At 35.3% G+C, this 24,271-nt stretch overlaps 1 protein-coding gene across 1 annotated transcript; it reads left to right on the top strand.

Moving 5' to 3' along the window:
- Nucleotides 1–768: 768 nt before the first annotated feature.
- On the top strand, nucleotides 769–24,271 carry tefu (telomere fusion). Its single transcript, XM_053769685.2, has 36 exons — nucleotides 769–1,114; nucleotides 1,720–1,954; nucleotides 2,105–2,201; nucleotides 2,811–2,975; nucleotides 3,335–3,558; nucleotides 3,881–3,979; nucleotides 5,824–6,060; nucleotides 6,378–6,508; nucleotides 6,834–7,064; nucleotides 7,724–8,838; nucleotides 9,006–9,433; nucleotides 9,515–9,973; nucleotides 10,050–10,376; nucleotides 10,455–11,017; nucleotides 11,122–11,293; nucleotides 12,262–12,511; nucleotides 12,628–12,866; nucleotides 13,108–13,379; nucleotides 13,901–14,111; nucleotides 14,254–14,542; nucleotides 14,674–15,141; nucleotides 15,489–15,690; nucleotides 16,034–16,199; nucleotides 16,651–16,757; nucleotides 18,304–18,411; nucleotides 18,512–18,738; nucleotides 18,950–19,174; nucleotides 19,279–19,440; nucleotides 19,585–19,691; nucleotides 19,847–19,963; nucleotides 20,221–20,331; nucleotides 20,541–20,728; nucleotides 21,109–21,215; nucleotides 21,501–21,615; nucleotides 22,082–22,224; nucleotides 22,920–24,271. Exons 2-36 carry the CDS (start codon nucleotides 1,751–1,753, stop codon nucleotides 23,084–23,086), a joined length of 8,433 nt encoding a protein of 2,810 aa, XP_053625660.1. The 5' UTR covers nucleotides 769–1,114; nucleotides 1,720–1,750; the 3' UTR covers nucleotides 23,087–24,271.

Genomic DNA, 24,271 nt, shown 5'->3' with positions numbered 1-24,271 from the left:
TCGTTAATTAACGTTATTTCCCTAAAGTTAAAACTGGGAACGTAAAACGGGTATCGTACTACAATTCAAAAACGTTATAATAACATTACCAATTAACGTTAAAAGTATCGTTACTACATTATCTATATTTCGATTTAGTTCTATTGAGTTGCAAGATTCTACCCTAACAACCATACACAAGTACATTGGAAGTTTAATAAAAGCGTTTAAATAGACTATAAATTTTCCATGAAATGTACTTACCATTTTACATCGATTAACCTATTTTGCTTTGTAATATTTCGCTATACTCTGCCTGTGTGCGATTCTGACTCAAGAATAAACCGAAATATAGCATAGCGAGCATCCCTTACTTTTATGACCATTGGTAACGTTATTTTGTTTACCGGTATTTTTTGATAAAGTATCCTTACCCAGCATATCGTTACCTTAGCCGCTAACCCGCTTAGGTATATCAAGCCCTGATTTATAGTAATAATGCACGAACATTGCGTAGTTTGAGCGCTTTTATTTACAGCAAGGAAAGACGAAAAATTTAGCAAATTGATTGTCGTTAGTGTGGAGCTGGCATTAAAGGATGACGTCCATGCTATTTTTCTTTGGTAATGGGTCCATGTTACAAATGTACTGGCACAACGTTAACTACTAACAGTAAAAATTCGTGCACCAACGTATCACGCCACCGCCGCCGTCACGCTTCAATATCAGCGGTCTAGTAGTAGTAGTTCTAGTCTGATCTGATGCATCGGGTCGGGTCAATCAATCAATCAATGGTTTTGCATTGCTGGCTGAACTTGCCTCTATTTTGTTTGTTGGTTTGTGCGCTTGCGCAGTTGCGATTGCGACTTGCGTTGCGTGCGGTGTCAGCCAGCACATAGTAGGTACCTACCTACCAACTACCTACTATTATTTGATATCAGGCACACCGGCGATCGGACGGAGCAAAAATGCATTAAAATAGAAAGAAAAGAACGCCGAATGGTCTAAAATGTCTTGTTCAAATATGAATTGCTATCATTAAATTTATAATTAAAACGTTTTATCCATTACCTACGTTGTATTAGTTTCGTAGACTAATATCGGGCCAGCCAATATTGTCAGGCCATGTTCTCAGGTAAAACTTTTACTATTTGTCATATAAATAGTTCAGTATCAACTAACTCTGTACTTCTGTAGTTTTTATTTAGTGTGTAGCTATTTAGTTAGGTGCCTATCTGCATAGTAAGATTTATTTATCTAGTTCTAGTTCCCTTCAACCAAAGAAGAAGTCGAAGTTCCCTACAACGCTTGCTTATTCATCACATGATTGTGATATTGTTCTATATTTTAACAATCATATAAGTAGGAAATGTTATATGTAATTATAGTTTTACTTAAACCTAATCAAAACATCAATTTTGCCTAATCGACCACAACGGCGCTATCACAGGTATATGTATGTTACATTGCATAGTTTGTATAAACCACAAGTAAAAACAAGCACTGTACAAATCAAAACTGCTACATTTGTTGTTTGGAGCCGGCATAACAGCTAATATTATAAATGCAAGTATGATTGTTTTATGTACATATAGAAATAACATGGGCACCCTTGATGTTATCCTGAAAAAAATCTGTTATATCAGTTTTCCTTTTTGTTAAAGGTTTATGTAGCCTATAAGGATTTTAATTTAATATATTTATTATTTGATTGATTGTATTCTAAATAAACTTGTTTAGATGTATACTCCTTGACTGCTTGATATACAAAATGGAGAATTTGGAAACCACCATAAGAGAGCATTGCACTGGTTTGGCATCAACCCGAGCTAATGAGAGAAAGAAGAATGCAGAGGCCCTAAAGGATTTACTGTCACGTAATGCTTTAGGTGCATTCTTGACAAATAATGCTTTTAGAAATATTGGATTTACATGGAATAACCTTTTTGAATACATCAAAGATTACATATTAAAGGTACCTACTACTTAATTATTATTACTTTAAAAGTTACAATTCTATAATGAATCAATTATAGCTGGTATACATTTTTTAATAAATTTGCTGGTGGTAAAATTTGGGCTGTTATCTATACCCTGTATTATTTCCTTTAAAAACATTTTTCAGGAGGCAGAAAACTATCAGACTTCAAAAACATATCAGGGAACCATTGGGCCATTATGTGCAAGTTTGTTGCATTTGTGTGTTTCTGGTGCAAATAAAGGTTTGTAATTATACAATTTTTATGATCAAAAATATCATATTAGTTGTTATTAGTATCCAATATCCTTCCTACCAATTTTAAACATGCGAAAGTTGGTGAGGATGTATGTTTGTTATTTTTTCACACTAAATCAACTGGATGGATTGTTATGAAATATGGTACACAGAATATAACCTGGAATAACACATATGTTTTATCCCAAAATTCCCACAGGGGCAAAGCTCCAGGGTGCAGTTAGTGCTACTAATATTATAAATGCGAATGTTTGTGAGGAAGTGTGTATGTTTGTATGTATGTAAAAGTGTACTTTTACACAAAATGTACTGGCCCAATTGTTATGAAATTTGGTGCATGGGTAAAATATAACCTGGAATAACATATAGGGTACTTTTTATCCTGAAATTCCGACAGAAAACAAAGCCCTGGGGTGCTGCTACTAATACATAAATTGTACTGAAATATTTCACAAAGTTTCATCGTTAAACTACAAAATTGATTAGTATTTTTTTCTTATTTTGATTTTCATATATATATATATATATATATATATATATATATATATATATATATATATATATATATATATATTCTTTATTAATCTTTCTGCAGGCAAGGCGAATATCAAATGTGAGAACATTATGTCTGCATGTTTGTATGTACTAAAAGACAGTAATTTGACAGAAGCTATTGGTGATGCATATTTAAATCTTCTTTATAAACATGTTCTTTCCCATAATTTCTACATAGCAAATATGACCCCAGTATATTGGGATGGTAAGTTAACTGTGACTGTTTTTTTAGCTATTTAAGTTCCACTACTGAGCAAAGCCTCCCTCTACTTCTTTACTTACCAATCAATATTATAATAAAACTATAGAATTTATAATGTACCTACAGACCTGCCAGGTCAATTTAAGATGTTTTTCTGTACCTGATTCATAGCTATATTAACGAGGAAGACTATTACAAGAATCCTCATGCACTTCCTTCACTACCTTTTGTCCACTTTGTGGCTCACCTTACTACTACCAGTAACAATACTAGAAACAGTTTTATCTCATATTAATTTTGGTTACTTCAAAATTTACTAATGTAAATAAATAAAAGTTAATATTCGTTCACATCTCTTTTAGAGTTGCTTCATGTATGCATATCAATATTACAATCAAATAATTTAAAACTGGATCAATTTACTAAGCTTCGGCTTTTATGGATGGTTATCAAAAATGGTACATCTTCATGTCAACTTACTATACCACTGAGAGATTCATTGTCTAAATTAAGGATTTTGAGAACGTTTAGTGACCGAAAAATATTGGAGGTGGCCATTGATATTACCATTTTACTTCTGGAGATGGTAGGTATATTCTTATTACTTGCGATTTTTGATGTCTATTGACTGTTCCAACTTATTATGTTGAAGATATTTCCTACTAATATCATAAATGTGAAAGTTTGTGAGGATGTATGTATCTATGTTTGTTATTCTTTCACACAACATATATTGGACGGATTGTTATGAAATTTGGTACACGGGTAGAATATAACCTGAAATAACACATATTACTTATTATCCCGAAATTCTCATGGGAGCGTGGCCCGCTAGTATATTATTACTGATTATTAACATGAATCCACATTAATTTGTGGTTATTATTCTGTACTTTATCTCGTTGCAGTTGGCACCAGAGTACCGATTGACCATGTGTGAATTTACAGAAAATGTTTTACTATCATTATTACAGTTCTATGAACCGAGCATTGACCAAAAGAAAAAAGTAAGTTAATGCTAATGTACTATGCCAAGACTTTTTTTTAATTTTCTTGTCTTTGATATCAAATGTTTTTTCAAAAGCGGTTTTCTTGAGAAAAATTTTTCGTTGAAACAATGATACAATAACTAGAAATTGAAAAAGTAGGAAGATAAATCATTTCAAAATTCCAAATTTGATAAATAGGACAAACTCCCTTTTACCAGATAGGGACAGTTGATAATTGAAATAAGATTTAATGACTCTTGTTTTTTGAATTTGACTTTTTTTCTTGCGTACCTCTAATGTAAAATACAAAACGCACATAATGATTTTTTATAAAATTTACGATAAGCTAAGATTTTTTTACCTCTATTCGACTAGGTTTTGTTCTACTTAATGTTTGAAAATACCTCTACAGAGTCTTAATCTATTTCAGTCAACATGTACTTTGTTTTACAAAACCTAGTTTTGTCCAAGCATTTTCGTGGGAATCATTAAGACAAAAAGCTAATCCTTGCGTTTAATTTCAAAAATTGATGCATATTTGCGTCAATTTCTGAAATGAAACAGATAATTTGTCGAATAAACAAAAGCTCATTTATTTTAATCTGACTCGTGACTGAAATTGTATAGCCTTTGTAATTTGCGCCCCGGCATCACACTGAATAAGCTTTGTCAAGGCGACATTTCCAATTTTCCCGTGGTTGTTCATCGGAGAGAGGTAGAGGATTGTTCATCGGATACCCTCATCAGACCTTCAATTTTTATACACAACAGGAAATGTCCCACCACATTAAGTTAATTTTGCAAAGGCAGTATGTCGAATAGCATGGCTGAGCAATTAGGGTTTCTCATCAGGATCACCAGATACTGCGCGACGTACTTACATTACATACATAGTTTTCCCTTTATTTGGACATTAAACCCTACCTCTATACCAAGCCATTTCAGTTCTCTAGGTTTATGAGACGTACTAGTTCTATCTATTTTGATAATCAGTGATTGAGAAAGTGAATCAGTTTTGAACGTTAACAGTGAAACTTTGCTTCTGCATAATTTCGGAAATATATGAGCTGCCCGCTAATCACAATATAATAATTAGCTACTATAGATTTATTATCTATCTGACATCACTTCACTTGAAAGATAGATAGTTTTTCTATGCCTGACAGGCAGAAAAAAGAGAGCTATGTAATAACATTATTCGATCTGTATGTACCTACCTGTTCTCACAAATAAATGATTTGATTGATTTATGTCAGTGTGACATATGTAAAAATAAATAAAAAAACATTTAGTTAATGGTAAGCACCATTATTGTGAAGAACTAAATGTTTTTTTCCTTCTGGCATGATAGGGACCAACACTGTTCAAATGAGTTTCTTTCGGAATTTCTTTTCAGCAGTGGTATTCCGAAATGCTAGTAGTTTGTGAGAAATAATTATAAGTATAAAAATTGACGAGAAAAAGTGCCTGTGAAGGTCTAATTTCTGAATAAATTATTAGAATTTGAATTTCCATTTCCCATTTCATATCTGAGTAACACCGCTCCGCGAAAATTTTAAATTATTTCAACTTAAGCATACCAATGTGTTGCTATATTTTTTTTACCGACTTAAAAAGGAGGTTCTCATTCGTTGTATCTATGTTTAATATTTTATAATATGCTCAATGTGGATGAAGTGTAATATATGGCTACGATTTTATACATTTTGCATGCAATCATAGATTGCAATACAATTAAATATTTAATTTTACCAATCCCATTTTTTGATACTATAATAATTATTTCTCTCCATATATTCAAAAAACCAAATAAAAGTGGCTTACGCACTTATTTAAGAATTATTTTAAATGATTCTTTACAGAGTTCATTGTTCAAATTGCTTGATTTGGCGGTGAATATCCACCATCCAAATGGCCGTTTTGAGAATGAAGAGGGCAGTTTAGCCCATGACTGGACTATTTGGAATAAACATATATTCAATACGTTAGAAATTATTTGCATGGAAGTGTCATTTTTACAAAAACCTCACAAACAACTGGATTTATCTGTTAGTAATTGTGGACAGTTTTATTCTTTATCTGCAACAATATATTTTCAGGTAAGCATTAAGATAATGTATAAAGATTTCCAAAAGGCGTGCATTAATAGCACAAATTTTACTGTGTCATCTGTCGGAATCGTTAACCATTAAAAAAACCAGCTTCATCTCTCGCGATGGATCAAAGAACTGATCCAATTTTTAAATATTCCTAACAGTAATGTTCCTAATCTCTAATGCCTAGCATATTATTCATAATTATAAATTATTATTTAATGTTTTTTTTTGATTTACCACGTACGGCACTAGTGTAATCCTACTTTCTGGTTGGTAGAGGCTTTAAAAATACCTACCTATATGTTATTTTCGTTTTTCAGATTTTTAATTTATTGGAAATACCCGAAAATTCTGGTACGGGTAATACTCCAAAAAGGCCAAGGGTAGCTTTAAACATGATAAAAAGATTTTCGGATCTTATACTAGAACTTGAACAAAATCAGATTCCATGGTAAAAATATATTTAATATTCCTTTCGATACTCGGAATTGTAACTCAATCACTAGATCGATATGGGAATCATCTTTCTGACATCATCAATCATGCAATTCAGTATGCGACGTCTGAGCCAAATTGAAAACAATGAGTTCGTTGAAATTCGATTCCATAACTGCTATTAGGTGTACCTACACGACGCCTGAGCACTAGACCAATTTATCAGTTTTTACTAAATCATTTAAATAGATAATGAAGACTTTCTACAGATATTTTTTTTTTTCTGAAAACTTAATTTTGTGGTATCTAAGTATAGGTCTGTTGTACTATTTTTTTTTCAGGATGGGTATAATTCTGTCTTATTGTAAGAAATATGGCAGCACAGTTGAAACATCAAACTTTTTATTGTTAATGAACACTCTGAATAATTTCATAACGAACAATATCAATATAATTGATCAAGACTGTTTTACCGACATGATTTTACTAACTGTAAAGGAGTTATCTCAGCGTTTAGATGAAGTGAAGAAAAGGAATGAAGACTTCTTGTTATTATGGAACTCTTGTGTTAGGTATGTATCTTATGTTTTACGCAAACTCCTGGATTTCTCATAACATGGAGTAGAGAAAAAAATAAGAGTAAAAATAAGGAAGATTTTACACCCGCGCAATTACAACGAACAGGTGTAAATACGAAACAATTATTAATGGTTAAGGTCCTACCTAGCCGCACACTAGCGCCAGCGCCACCATCTCATTTTTAGCAATTTATTTTATTGTTTACAAGCGGCCCGTTCCGGCTCTAGTAAAAACATTAATGATACACACAAACCTTCCTATTGGATCACTTTATCTATTTAAAAAACACGCATCAGGATCCATTGTGTAGTTTTAAAGCGAGTTTGTTTTATACTATGTAGTGATAGTGCAATAACGAAAAAAAGATGATATGATAGTACACAATGTAATTACAGTTTACGACACGCATTATTATGGTCGTATATACATGGTTTATACGTGTTGCTCGGTCGTGCACAATTTTTTAAATAACGTATACTAGATTATTGATTTATATAAGAAAATAACAATATGGTGGACGCCAAAATCCGTGTCGTAAATTGTAACTACATCAGCAGATACGGGCCGAGTGTAAGAAAGGGAAGAAATTGATAAAAATGTGATGGTGACACTGCGAGTTGGCCCAGGCTTAATGATGTTATTATTATTTTAGACATTCAATGGCAGTGAATTCATTACAAAAACCAACTCATGAAATTATGCAGTTACTTCTGACTAGCACTGACTTGAAATATCAAATTGTACAACCGTTATTGAAGCTCTATTCTGATGGTAGTATGCCTGTGAACAGTTACAGTGTACAGACATTGAGTAAAACCCTACAAAAGTTTTTCAACAAATGTACTTTGGAAGAGAGGTCAAATTTCTTAAATTGGCTCAAACAAGGACAATTAATCTGCCTGGACGCAGCAAACGCTAAAGAGTTAATGCTCATATTGATTATTAAGGATAATATGAGTACTGAGCAAGAGATAACAGTTAAAAGTCGAAATATTGACGAAGACGACAACGTGCATCAAATAGTATTCGATTCCATTGAACAAAGTATTCTTTTCAGTGAATTTGGAATCCAAGATATTAAAGATCTGCAGTCTTCTAACAATAGAAGCTTAAAACAAAATTTCCAAGGCAACATTAATATTAGTAATGAAATGTATGAATACTTAACACTGAAAACAACAGAATGTGTTAAAAATTTTAAAGCAAACAGCATCAATCTACAAGAATTCATTAATTTTATACGGGTTGTACTAGCTTACATTGACGTCATGTTGTACTACCGATTCTCTAGAGAAGACATAATCCAAACATCAGAGATGTATTGCCGTTTGAGGACATCACTGAGACTTATGTACACGAGTGTAACAGTGGCACTAAACACTGATGGTAATAATTTTACAAAAGTAAAATTACTTAAAGATATTCAAGACATTTTGATGTTTGAATATGAACCTCTATTGTGTGTTGAAGTGCGTCGATGTATCGATGAAGAATTCTTTTATTGCATCAATAACATTGTTAATAAAGATAATTCTTCTGACGAGGAATTGGATAATTGTGATGATGAGTCAAGTTTCTCAGCATTGAGATGCCATTGCATTCTTGTGCTCTCAGCTTATTGTCGAAAAAATGCAAATTACAGAACAGAACTATTGGATCTTGTGCTAGAATACAAAATGTATGACTTCGATTCGTATTGGGATGTTCAGTGTGTTTTTCAATCTATTGAGCAACTTAGTGATTATTCTGTAGCTGACCCTCCTTTACGTAAGGACTTTTAAAAATCTTGTTTTATTTTTTTGTGAAATGTGGCATGTATTAAGATATTAAAATAAAGACCTAACTATAAATTGATTATGTCAAAACAATATTTTTGTCATATTTAATTAAATAGATTGTTGAAATACAATTTTCGTTTACTGTTGTTGTTTCAGACGAAATATTTACGATCATGATGTTTATGTGTCGGTACATGTTTCGAGGTTCAGATGAAACTCGAAGATTACTAAAAATTTTGCTATCACTGCTCGACAGAATTTGGTTTTGCGACAATATACGAGAAAATTGTATTATAATGGTGAAAGGATACCTAGTGAGATGCGGAAATTTATATTATCCGGCCCGAGTAGCTGCTTTGGTGTATAAATGTGCTGCAAGGATGATCTTACTGAATCGGAAACATAGTGGCGGTGATCGATTAGATGAGGATTGTTTCATCAAAGCAGTAATTGCTGGAACAAAACTAGGCACACATTGTTTGCGATTGTATTGCATTTACACCCTAAAACTATTGCTAGCTGATTACACGGACAGAGAAATAGATCAATATATATCTGACTTGGCTGGCATATTCATTGTAGAGGTATGTAAATGTATACAAATACTATATTCTATTAAATATTGTGCAGGGACATTACGATATACATTTATTGATTTATTACAGGTGCCAGAAAATAATGAATTAATCGTGAAAGACGAATCAGCCAACAGAACTGCTACTCTGTTACACAGTTATTTGGCATTAGCTCAAACTAAACACACACTGATACACAAAATAGTAACATCTGTTCTACAAATACAAAAGGAAAAATCATTGGATGAAAATCTTGTAAAAAAAGTGTTGAACATCATGTCACGCTCTATCACCAAAGACGATATTAATGTTCATTTAAATAATAATATATTATACATTCTCAACTCTTGGTTTCTCAAAAAAAACGATGTAAATGATTTGCCGATTAGTTTATTTGCCATGGAAAATAAACAAGTATTTCTGAAAAAGCATATGAGGTGGTTAATATCCGCAGAATTATTGTGGGCTAAAAACGGCAATATTTTCAGCAGTGAATTGTTGAAAGAAACGAAGAATACATTGAATAAAACGGACCAAGCTATATTTGAGGTAATTTTGATAATCTAATATTATTTATACGTGAAACGAATATGAACTGTGTTTATACAGGGTTTCTATGTTTCAGGAATGTTTTTGCAATATTATGGTACTTTGTTTGCCATATGTCGTAGTTGAAAAGTATAATATAGAGCACTCCGGTATGATGAAACCGAACTATCAACAGTTACGGACTAACGCAACCAAAATGTTTCAACTGATGCGAGAAGTGCTGGAGAACGAAAAGTGGAGTAATTTGTTTGAGGAAAATATTGCAGACTTACTTTTTTTGGCGGCAAAACATCTTAGCGATGCGGATGAAGCGGGGAACATGTTCCAAGTGGCGCTTCCTGAAACTACTGAGACTTATTATTATCCCAAAAGTATATTTGTATCAATTCTAACATATTTTGGAGTAAGTTTTATTCCTGTTATTTCATTTTGCATTGCATTGATAAATTTTATGTTATTAATTAAAGTATCTATTTTCTAGGAACTGACAGATGAGAATATTATGCAGTATCTTTGCGAAAATCAATCTGTATCGATTTGTAAAGCACTATTTAAGTTATGGGACAACATATTGAAGCAGTATGTTTTTGAATTCAAAGCGTTGGCATTACACGCATTTATTACATTTGTCCAAAGCATTCCAATAGGATACATTTCAGATGCATTTATATGTAATTTTGTGTGCAACAGTCTAACCCAAGCAATCAAAGATTCCGTTGACAAACGAGAGGTGAAAGTATTGGCAAAAGCTTTGAACATAATTTTACAAATGTATTTACCAGAAAAAGTAAACCATCTCCGTGTTGCTGCATCACATCTGCTATCAATTTTAGTAATAAAGAAGGAGGAAGGATTTCAACAAGAATGTGATTCTTTGCTCAGTTATCTTGTTGAAGATTTAAAGGACTGCTTGAATGATAGTGAAGATGTTGTAGACTTCATTAATTCTCTATCTCAAGGAACTACTGATAATCTGATTTGCACATCCCAACTACAGTTTACCAATAAACTAAAACAGCTCAAAACAAGTTTGAAATGTCCAAGGTAAGGTACCTATATACCTTCTATGTTATATGTACTATGTATCTATATACGTACATGCACATTGTATGTGGATAATAAATAAAAAAACGATTATATTTTTCTAGCCACGAAAGTCTTAGAAACATGCGAATGTTTTTAACAAATAATCAGAAGTTTGTTAATTATCTTTGCGATGAAATTGATGGAAAAGGATTTTCTGAAAACTGTGAATCAAGTTTGATGCACCAGATAATATACTCCTTGAGCAGCATTCTGACTAAAGTTTCAGACAAAAAGGTATGTGTTTATGTGATGGACCAAAATTGGACGCTATCAAAAATGCCCACGCATCTTTAATAATGCCAAAATGACAGGGCAACGTGCCAATTTAATCAAATTGACTAAGCATTATTATTATGTTCGTCATCTATTAAACAGACTATGGAACAGTACAGTTAAAACAGGTTTTAACACTATTATTAATTACAAAACTTAGTGACAGAAACATATTGTCGTAAAACCGACTCTAGTCTAGTCGCACCTGCCCTTGAAAGTTATTCCTACCCGAGTAGGCACGGAGAGTGGTTCGGCAGCTTCGGTTTGTTCGTACCATCTGCGATGATTAAGTTCGCGTAGCGTCGCCTGAGGCCCGCAGCGCCGGAGCCGTGACAGAAGCTTTGTCTGTGACATTAGTACTTCTTTATTACCATAAAATAAAAATGTGTATACAATTCAATTCAAATATCAATGTCAATACAATTCCCGAAAAACCAAATAAACATAGGTAATTCTTTCAAAATCACACGATTATATTCAAAATGTCCTGCCATTATTTATAATATTATAATTAATCACTTGGTTCATAACATAAAAAAGTCATTCAAATTTAGAACCCTCGAGAATCGCGCTCCAAATTCACTCATTAATCGATAAAGGTTAAGGAGGAAAGAGCTAGAGTTTGTGAGTGAAAGAAATAGATAGTGCAATCCATTTTCACGGTACGAGGTATTCGCGCAAGAGTGTGTTTGACGCTTTAGTTGCAATGATAATCCGTTATGCAGTTGCCTACAGAGCCATTGTTTTCTATATAATTCTTTCTGTTTTTTAGAATGTGACTTATCCATTCCTCATCATAACCATTGTTATAATTACGTGTCGTGAAGCGCGCGTTGAAATTACAAATCTATATGTATTCGAATCAAGAAAACATGCATATGTTTTATAAAATTCACTTCACTTAACATTTTATTAAATTTGTATTGCAGACAATTATCGAAGCATGTAACTGTCTGTCGTTGATTGGTACCTACAATTTGAAAACTGTGGTCACTGTGTCATCATCCAATCCATCTCAAATAACGAAAATGGCACCAAACTCATATTTCACTACAATTGTGATGAAAACACTTTCAAATGTGATATTTGAAGAAGGCCCGAATCTAACTAAAAAAGTTGCAAAAGCTTTAAATCAGTTATTAAAATATCGGGACGGTCTCGATGCCTTGAATCGAGAAGGTGTGTATATATATATATATGTAATAACTAAATTATAAATTAAATATTGAAATTGAACAGTAAAATAATTGATAAAATTACATATAAAATTTACAACTAAAATTAACTTATTTCAGATGCTGAAGAAGTCAAGCAAATACTAAAACCGTTTGAATCAGCAGAATCCAACATAGTCTCTAATTTTCAAGTTAATGATACAAAGTTGAATTCCTTCAATCAGTCGCCCAACTTCTGGCTGCCGCAGGACGGTGAGAAACATTGCAACTGGTTGACACGTGTGACTGTTACAGTCATCGATATATTGACGGCGTCGACTAATTACTTCAAGGAACTGCAAGAAGTATGCACAGCTAAGGTAAACTATTCTTATTCAACAATCATTTCATTGTGGATCGTATGTTATTGTAAATGACTAAATTTGAAATATCTTAAACTATAAACTATAACTTATGTAACTAAATTTTTTTTGCAAATAAATAATTTTTGTCTATACAATATACGGCTATACTCATTTAAAATTCTCACGTTTGGGTCAGGAGGTCAAAAGTCACCAAATCGAATTTCTACATTATTTATGTTTGATTTTTCAATTACAGCCCAGCGTTTGTCAGAAGATCTTGCCATCGCTGATTGGCTTGTTACTTGTTTGTGGCAATGAAAAGTGTGAACAGACTATTACCGTTCATATGAATAATTTCTTTAAATATATTTGGGACATTAGTTTCGAATACAAAATCGAAAATAGTGGAGACAGTAGTCACAACAAGAAACTATCGAGCATTCTAGATCATGATCACAAAATGATTACTCAGTACGTGTTGAGTGTAGTCCACTTTGTGCGTCTGCAAAGTTGCCATTATGAGTCAAGGCAAGTACTTTTCTGTATACAGTTTTAATTTAATGGAAACAATTTCAATTTGTACGTTTGTGGACGCTGCCAACTGATCTTCTATTGTGTCTGTTTTAATGTTAGTGAGAGTATTCTTTGCTATTATCTACTTATCTGGTTACAGCAAAGACAAAGAAAATAAAGGACTAACGTAACCAAATGAGATAAATCATTTCCATTTCAAACACGCCCGTTTCTTTATTGAAAGATATGACGAAGTCTATAGTTTTCTCTGTCTACTAGCTGTAGCTTATATTATAGCATATTGACGTGACAACGTCTTAAATTAGGTTGCGGCTGGGAGTCACTTATGAAAAAGTGTAACGCACGGTAACGTTACGATGAGTCACCGAACGAGAGAGAGGCCCGCCGAATGCCTTGCGTCTCTCTCCCACTCAACTATGATCGGTCTGCCGCGCGCGTAAAAAGACGTTGTCACGTAAAATCTTCGCCCGTAAAACCGACTTTACAGGCAACCATTTTTTTTTTTAATTATTCAGACGTTCACGCGCATCTGCTTTGACTCTGAATTACTTGCAACTGGAGTACGATAAAGTGGCTTGGGCGGCGACGGTGGCCGACCAGACGCTCGCGGCGATATACTACGGCGAGCTGTGGGCCATGGCACAGAACGATAGGGTGCCCCCCGCCTCCCCTGAGGCTACTACCACGTTAGACGGTGGCAAAAATATTCAGAGGATTTTTAGAAAGGTATTTATTCTTATATACATTAAGGATGTAAGTGAAGATTTGAATTGAATATTTTCGAAGCTGTCGGCCAATCTCCAGCAATAGAACAACGTCAAGAAGAAGAACTATTTTTGGACGTTTCACAAAGAAGTAATGATTTCAGTGCTTCGTGTCAATCGGCGAGATGGAGGCAGTGGACGGCTGCGGCACCGCGCATTTGACGCTGGAGGAGGAACGGCGGCGGCACTTGCTCCACGCGGGGCACTACACGGACGCGCTGCTGTCGCACGACATCGCGCTGTCGTACGGTGCTTCCACGCCCGACTTGCAGCTCGGCACGCTGCGGGCTTTGCAGAAGTCTGGACTGTTCCATTTGGCTATCCAGCACATCAAGTCTTTGTCAGAAAGCGATCAAATGAACGATGTCAAATACGAATGTTTGGCCGCTTTGGGTGAGTTCGTTATGCTTAGAATTTGGTTGTATTTACATTTTGAAATATCATTTTTTTATCATATTTCAGCATCTATAGAATTAGCTTACTGTTTGGGTTAAGCTTAAATTTCAAATTAAATTCACTTGCAGGCGATTGGAGTGAAGTGATCGACACTCGTGACTTGGAAGATCTGTTGAACACGGACACTTGCAACCCTCGATCCATAATAAAAACTTTCCGATACGCGTGCCTCAAGGATTGTCTCACTCTAGACGCTATTCCTAGCAACGACAAGCTCCAGGTCTCCCTGAACAGAGCAAAGCTGGCAATCTCGCGTTTATGTCAGGACCTCAATATGGAAAACTGCCAAAACGTTTACAAGGTCGTAGCGAAATTACACCTGTTCACCGACATTGAAGATTATTATGCAGTAAGAACGTGCGACCAGCGAATGCAGTCGTTACTTAACAAATGGCAGATTGAAAATTTGCCCGCGTTCCAAGATTTCAAACACCTAGAAGACCTGATATCTCAGAGGAACTTGATGCTAGAGCACGCCGCAAAGGTGCAGAAAAATGAATTTCAAGATATCGTGAATCTACAACTAAAATATGCAGGTCAGTCTTATTCAATACCAGATGCCTGTCCCGACTTCACTAGGGTAAAACATAATTAATTATACACCTAAACCTTCCTCAGGAACCACACTATCTATTGGTGAAAACCGCACGAAAATCCGTGCAGTAGTTTTTGAGTTTATCCCGAACAGACAGACAGACATGGCAGAGGACTTTGTTTTATAATTGTGTAAGGATAAGGATACTTAATATTTTATTTGTTTAGTATAATCAAATTTAAATAACGGTAATTCAAAGACCTCTAACGCACTCTACCGGCAGAAACAGTATCTAGCTATCATTTTGTTTTCTTTTTTGTATGTACGTTTCTCTATGTTTACTTTTAGAACTTGGACTAGAGAACGACAGAGTGCAACTCTCTCAGCGTTTCTTAGCAACAGTAAAAAAGTTGCGTTCATCCGAGGAAGTGGCGCTAGTAGAGAGCAAGATATCTTGGGCCCGAGGGCATACGGACATTGCCCTATCCTTGCTACGTAACATCGTGTCTAACCGTTCTACTAACGATAGTTTAACAGCCAAATCTCTGCGGTATGACTTTATTTTTTATGCCTTTTTCCATCTTTTTTACTACCAAAACTATTGTCATTACCTATTATTCAAAATTCTTTATTAGGATTATATACATTATTTGACGTCAAAAATTTACTTAAAACTGAGTCTACTGCCGACTTCAAGCGCAGGTGAAGAAGAAGCGTCGCAACTAACTTCACCGCTGCTTTTTCTCCTAAGTCGTCACGTATTATTTAGCTATTTCAATTACAGCAATTTGTCATCACTCATTATTCTCATTAAATAAAATTAGTATGTGTTTCTCACTTAAAAGTTAAAGAATCCTATATGTACATGTGCTAAGTAATGCTTTATATTTTAGGCAATACGGCTTATGGATGGCTGAAACCAAATGTGACAGTCCTAAAGACATAGTAACTAAGTATTTGAAGAAAAGTCTGGACGTTTTGAATAATACCCGTGACGAAAAAACAAGGTTGAAATTATATAATGATATTGCGAAATTTTCCGATGCTGAATATAAAAAGGTTGTGTGTACTTTGAATACAGATTAAAGTGGACTTCTTAATTTCAAGTCTTGATGCTTACAATATTAGTCTTTTTTATTCAATACAGTATTGAAGTCTCTTTCCCACCTTTACGTTTATGTATGATAACTGCGTGTTCATAGCACGTCGGGGTCACCAGTGTGGGACTACTTTTAGTGTTGGGTTCATTTAGATGATGATTGAGAGCAAACACCGAGTTCATAAATTCAGATGTCGGTTTATTGCGCGACTCCACGTTACAAAAAACAACATGTGTGTTCTACGCGGTACAGGAGACGACTGGGGCGGAGGGGAACTCGCTACTAGTCGCTCCACAATTTTGTCTGTCAGCACAATGCTGTCACTGCAGACTTACTATTCATTATTAATTACTAGTAATGTTAATCTAAGATGCAAATTTCTCTATTATGATTATGTGCAATCCCAACAGGTGGTCGCATATATGAACTCACCTATATTTCAAAATAAAGAGGAGTGTCTAAAGAAAATGCGGCATACATGTGCTTCCTCCCAGCAGACTCAAGAACACATGACTACGTGAGTTAATCAACATTTAATTCTAAAGTAAAAAGAAAAAATATCTATTAGCCCAAGACGTTATTGTGTACTAGCTGTGCCCGGGTCTTCGCTCCCATCATATAATATGCTTTACGAGGGTAAATCAAAAAGTTCTTAGAATGACATATTGATATATTTTTTTTGTGGGTAGTTTATTATTATTTTTAAAGAGTGATTATCGTATAATGTTTATGCTCAGTTACAATCGATTCGGTCGTATCGTTTACAAGCAATAAATTATTAAGTGCCAAGGGTATTCCAACGTATTGAAATATGGAAAAAAACGAATTACGTGCGGTGATAAAGTATCTGTGCCTAAAAAAAATGTCCACTAAGGAAATTTTTTTGGATATTCAGGAGACATTAGGGGATAATGCTTTACCCTATTCTATAGTAGCTTACTGGGTTTCGGAATTTAAAAGGGGTAGATCAACTTGTGAAGATGATCTGCGTTCCGGGCGGCCGTCAACCTCCATCACAGAAGAAAATATCAAAAAGGTCGAGAAGTTAGTTCTGGAAGACAGAAGAATAACTATAAAACATTTAGCCGAGGTCCTAAAGATTTCATTTGGAAGCATCCAATCCATTTTAACAGATTCCTTGGGGTTCAGAAAAGTGTCGGCAAGATGGGTACCACGAATGTTAACAGAAGAAAACAAAAAACGTCGTTTGGAAATTTCAAAGCGCAATCTTGAAATATTACAGTCCGATCCGGATGAATTTTGCCGTCGTGTTGTTACCATGGATGAAACATGGGTCCACCATTTTGATCCCGAAACTAAAAGACAAAGCATGTCTTGGAAACGGCCATCATCGCCACCAATGAAGAAATTTCGCGTTGCTCCTACCGCCGGCAAAGTTATGGCCTCTGTGTTCTGGGATAGTGAAGGAATCCTTTTTATCGATTACATGCCGAAAGGACAGACCATTACTGGATCCTACTATGCTAATTTATTTCCAAAAGTGCGTGAAAATATAAAGGAAAAACGGCGAGGAAAACTGTCATTGGGCGTGTTGTTTCTTCACGATAACGCTCCTGCGCATCGGTCCGAAGTTGCGCTCACGGCAATCCGCAGTGCTGGCTTCGATCTTCTTGATCACCCACCATATTCTCCGGACTTAGCCCCTAGTGACTTTCACCTATTTCCAAAATTAAAGGAGCACATCCGTGGAACTAAATATAGTGATGACGACGCAGTTATGGCTGCCGTAGACGACTTTTTTGAGAGTCAAGAAAATGATTTTTTTTTGGAAGGAATTAGAAAGTTAGAGAAGCGGTATACTAAATGTATTGAATTAGAAGGAGATTACGTTGAAAAATAAAATATTTTTGTACACATCTCCTGGTTTTTTTATAGTGATTCTAAGAACTTTTTGATTTACCCTCGTACGTGCCATTCCAGAATATATTCTACCCGTATACGAAATTCGTAATCTGCTCAGTAGATTTTGTGTGATTGAATAGCATATATGTTTACGCACTCACATTAACTTTATTATTTATAATTTTTTTTTCTTTTCTCAGTGACGACAAAATAGCGTTGAACACAAACAACAAGTTCATGCATTTAGAAGAGGCAGAGATTGCCAGTACTAAAGCGGAAAAAGACATATTTTTGCATGCGGCGATGAGGTAATATTTACCTAAACCTTGTACATATTGAATTTGTTGAGGAGTTATATGTATATTCTGACCTTGCTCGCAAATACGTCATTTCTGGGTTTAATTTCAGATATTACTTGCTGTCTTTGGCGCAATGCGACGAGAACAATCTGTCGATATTCCGCGTGATCTCGCTTTGGTTGGAGAACCCTGGCGTGGACGCGGTGGAGTCGCAGCGGCTGCAGCAGATGCTGGACGGCATCGCCTCGCACAAGTTCATTCCCGCGCTGCCGCAGCTAGCGCCCCGGCTCTCCGCTGACACCTGTGTTTTCGCGGACAATCTCCGCAGGATTATAGGTAGTGAAAATAGCTGCAGAACCAGAAGATTTCGTTTATTACAATCGATTTTTTATTACAATCGTCTTATACAATTCTTTCGCTCTTCTAGCACATGATTTCTGTGATTCAATCAAAGACCAGAGTCTGTTGTATATGCACATTTTTTACAAGTATGAGGTATCTTAGCAGAAGTAGATTGTACAACTAAATAGTAAATATCCCATTTCAGATAGGTGTGCCAAAGATCATCCGCACCACACATTGCCCATCCTGTTCAGTCTGATGAATTCCGACAAAGACTTGTATATCCTGAACAGCAGTGCGAGGGCGGCGGCCGCGCACTCCAGACGTCCGCAGGAGCCCCGCGTCCTCACCGCGGAATCCATCGTTAGGTCGCTGGCTAACGATCCCAAACTAGCAAACATAATAAGTCAAATGGAAAAGTTATGCGACGGTTAGTTTTATTTTTATTTCTTTTAATATTATTTTGTAAAGTATAAATACTGAGATTAATAATAGGCATGGTCTCGATAGCACTTTAATTTCTTATTTTTGCAGCAACCATAAGTTTTGCCAACTTCACGGTGAAAAACAAAGCTCCCATGAGACAAGAGATCCCTGCAGCTGAGAATATCCACAAACTGGGTAGACTGGATGCCGTTCCAGTACCCACTGTCACGATACCCGTCAGACATGATTGTAGTTACGAAGATTTGCCTAGTGAGTATAATATATTTCTGTTGTATTTGATCTATAGCATATTACTATTATTTTAACGATATTCTATAGATATATTTATTTTTTGTAATTCCGATTTACCTTGCATTACTGTATACTATGTATTTAAAATGTAATTTGTTGTAGCATTGGTATCTTTTGACAATTACTTCGAATTGGTTGGCGGCATCAACTGCCCAAAGAAAATAAATTGCATGAGTTCTGACGGTGTTCGAAGGATTTTATTAGTAAAAGTAAGTTGCACTTCCTACTTTCACTTATAATTTTGGGAATAGTTGTTTTTTCCTATTCTATTTATAACTTATTCTTTCTGTCTACGCCAACACCACATCTGAAATATAACAAACTTCTTCATTTTTCTTGTGCTAACAAATTAATATTGTTTTAGGGCAAAGATGACTTACGCCAGGATGCCGTTATGCAACAAGTGTTCAACATTGTGAACACATTGCTAGAGAAAAATGCCGTCACTAGCCGCAGTAAACTGCTAATCCGGACTTACAAGGTAACTTACAAATGTTAAGTAAATTAAATTTTATCAAATTTTTATGTATTGTGTGCAATCGAGCGACGAGAGTGCGGTGGGTGCTATGCCGTAAGGCCGTGCATACACGTATGTATTTTTTTTAAATTTTTTATTCAGTACAATCTACAATATCCAACATTATAAAACCGCACCACACAATGAATTGTGCATAACTATTATTTGCATATTAGGAGGAAATTGAATCTTATATTATCGCACCGGTGTAATTATTTTAGGTGGTGCCTTTGTCGAAGCGGTCGGGTGTGCTGGAGTGGTGTGTGGGCACCATACCCATCGGCGGGTACTTGGTCGGGAGTACAGGTGCTCACGCACGGTACCGCCCGCAGGTAAAATTATAATATGAATATTTTCTATTCTGTTTGACTATTGACAAATTTTGGAGGATACATGAGTTGATAATTGATAAATGGTTTTTTGAGACCATTCATTTATTTTTCGTTTCCATTTTGGTTACCATTAATTTGCATTTTATTCTATAGGTGACCATTTCTTGCTAATCTCCTTTATTCTAATAACACACATTTTTTTTTGACAGGACATAACATGTGATGCCGCACGTAAGGCAATGACCAAGTGTCATGAGACCGGAAAAGGTACGGAGGAGAAACTACGAGTGTTCAAGAAAATTCTCGAAGCTTTCAAGCCCGTGTTCCACTACTTCTTCACGGAGCACTACTTGGACCCCGTGTCTTGGTACGAACGACGACAAACTTACACAAAAAGGTACCTATGTCAGCAATAAATATATTTATTAGAATCATATATATTTATCAAAATCGGTTGAACCATTCAGAGAAAAATAGTTGATTGTTTAGTTTCCTAACCAACCAACAAACAATAGTTAAGCATTTTGAAATAAAAACAGTTTCCAGTTTATCTATTTAATCGATCAGAGTGGAATAACAGCTAACAGCTTACATTTTCATCAATTTTCTTTCCTAGATGAAAATTTAACACCACAATCAATATAAGAAATAATGTGCCGTCTAAAACTACCAAGTCAGTCATGTAACACCTGGATTTTGTCAACCACAAGGGTGTCTTAACCACTGCATTTATTTGTGTTGATGTAACAATGACCGTTGTACCCATTAAAATTCCAGTGTCGCTGCATCATCTATGGTAGGATATGTGATGGGGTTAGGTGATCGACACGTACAAAACATCCTCATCGACAAGGAAAGTGCTGAAGTGGTTCACATCGACTTTGGTTAGTATCATTCGACGAGGAATTATTTATTGATTTTTATCAATGAAGACATGATATTATTGTCACATGTTGTGCTACATTCGCATTTTAATTTTCCGCCATGGTCGGGCCAAGAATGATGACACGTTGAAAGCAACAAACAACTGCTGCAAGTGCAATCACTCTGAGACATAAAAGATTGAGTAAAAAAATATTTTTTTGTAAAAAAAGAACTTATTGTATACTATGCAGTAGGTAATCTTGGAAATTGGTTTATGTGAAATAAAGTTCATACATTATTTTTAGGATTTGCGTTTGATCAGGGCAAGATTCTTCGCACACCGGAGACAGTGCCGTTCCGGTTGACACAGGACATGATTGCCGGCTTTGGATCTTGCGGCGTGGAAGGAGTATTTAGAAGGTGTGATATTCCTAACTTCTCAAAATATTCGATTTTCACATCATTTCGTCCACCAGGATCGCCTAACTAGATCCCCCAGGGGATCCTCGTGAACTCATCTGTTCACGGATCCCCTTTAAATAAAAGTACATAAAGTCAATGTCACACTCATAGTTAAGATACTCTGTCTCTTTACCTGATTCATTCATGCGAAGAAACATGACAGCAAATAATACTAGCTGCGCTAGAAGCACTTCTGTGGAAACTTAGGTATTTAATAGTATATTTTGCTTGGTTGTGTAACTAACATCCTCGCCTTGGCTATCATTTTTATTCGTTTTATTCATATAGGTAAAAGTGACGCTCATATTTTGATTTGCAAACAAAACTTAAACTGTATTTTTTAATTCAAACTTTATTTACCAACATGATAACTAACTAGCAATCAACCTTGAGGAGAAATTAAAAGATAAATTTTACATTTTAGGTGCTGTGAGAAAACAATGCAGCTCCTGCGCGACAACCAAGAGACGTTGCTGACCATACTGGAAGTGTTGCTTTACGACCCGTTGTACTCTCTGACCTCCTCGCGACAGACTGCGCAATCCGCTTCCAGAACCACTGTACTTGGTGAGCTTCTCTTTTTTTATAAACCACTAGCGGCCCGTGCCGGCTTCGCTCGGGTAAAAACATAATATATTATACACCTAAACCTTCCTCAGGAATCACACTATCTATTGGTGAAAACCGCATGAAAACCGTGCAGTTGTTTTTGAGTTTATCGCGAAGACAAGACAGACAGACGCGGTAGAGGACTTTGTTTTATATATAAGGGTAATATGTGATGATAAGATAACAACGTGTTGACCACCACTTGTTTTCGGTGAAAAAAAAACGTGCACATTGATGGGTACTTTAGGTGACTAGTGTGTATACAACTAATTGCCACTAGATATAGGTATGTATGTAGTCGTATAAGTTATGTCAAACTTGAATAATATCTGACACCAGTGTTAGTAATGACACACTCGAAAGAAAATAACGGGCTGAGGGCGCTGTTGGGGTTACCGAGATATTGTTCTGCATAGGGAATATTCGCAGAGGCGCGGGTTATCCTACCAAGCAATAATGCGGAAGAAGGTAGCCTCCCTGATGGACAGTGCATGCTAGCCACAACATCTTGTGTAGCTTATTGAAAAACCTATTACAAATTATTATTAATGATATACGTGTGAATTAACTCAGTCACTCGAAACAATAGTATTGTCAAATATAAAATTTAGTGAATGGTTCAGCTAGTGCGCACTAACATGGTTGGTTGACAGGCGCCGGCGACCGGCACCACCTGGCGGAGCGCGCGCTGCTGGCGGTGAGCAGCAAGCTGCGCGCGGCGGGCGTGGCGGTGCCGGGCCACGTGGCGCGTCTGCTGCACCTCGCCACCGACCCCGCCAACCTCTGCCGCCTCTTCCCCGGCTGGCAGCCCTACCTCTAAACCGCACGTTTAACCCGTCATTGCAAAACAGAGAAAACTATAGGCTCTTCGTCTTTCGTTTCACTCATACTAGAAAGAGATGCGTGTTGTAGAATTGAGTGAGACAAATTTACAGTTAAATTTACCGTTTTTTTTACCATTTCAGTTTCTTTTCCTGTAACGAAAAACTGAACAAAGTGTTTTTTTCTCACACGGTTTTACAAGGCCCAATCTGCCGCTTTATATAATATGGGCTGGGAAGTTTTATGGAAATCTTCTCTTAATTGGCTATTTGTCTTTTGAAAGGCTATTTGTCTTTCTTTGTCTATTTGTCATATAGATTTATAAGAATAAAAACGCGCAGCGTGTGTTCTTTCGGCAATCAGTGTGTACAATACATAACTAAGTTTTAACGTGTACTATATTCAACGTGTACTACATTTTAACTTTTAAAATAGGTATATAACATTTTCACTTTTAGTCTAGTTTAATGAAACGTAACTTGACTCTTTTCCACAGTTATTGAAAGTAAGATGGGACAAAATATATTTTAATTAAAATAGTTTAGCGAACTTTCGGATTACTTTATAGAAAGAAAGTGGGAAAGCAATTCAGTGAGCAAAAACAACATTTTTATATACAAACATCAACAGTACAAAAGTCTCGACCATATCTCACCGGCATGTACCACTGTATCCTTCGAATTTATTGTCTACTGTGTCTGTTATATGTAATGTTATCAAGTCAAAAAGACTGTCTAATAGTCGGCTAAATAAGTAATCTTATAATATGATACTGTATACGGTTAACAAGTAAGTATATTTAATGGAATTTAATATTCATCTATTCTTCGATAACTATCTGAAATAACAATCATTTAATGTTTGTTATATTAGTTGATTATAGTTAATTTTATTCAAAATGTGATAAGTTTAAATTTAGACTAAAATAGTGCCAAAAAGACTTATAAACCTAAGTTTACCGTTACGTGCGGTTGTTTTTTTTTTTATGTTCGCTGTTTTTTAAGAATCGTTACATTATGCGAGTAAAACTCGTCACATATGGTTACAATATTTAAAAAAAAATCATTGAAAAATATTGATTTGTTTTTTTTTTTCTTGCACACTTATTGAAATTTGTTATGCTATATCTATCTACATGTAGAATTCAATAATGACATGAGTAATAAATGTGATAAAACTACAA

Source organism: Plodia interpunctella, chromosome 1 (assembly GCF_027563975.2).
Source record: "Plodia interpunctella isolate USDA-ARS_2022_Savannah chromosome 1, ilPloInte3.2, whole genome shotgun sequence".
Classification (NCBI taxonomy): Eukaryota; Metazoa; Arthropoda; class Insecta; order Lepidoptera; family Pyralidae; genus Plodia; species Plodia interpunctella.
Note: the sequence above shows the minus strand (reverse complement) of the source record. Positions and strands in the feature narration are given on the sequence as shown.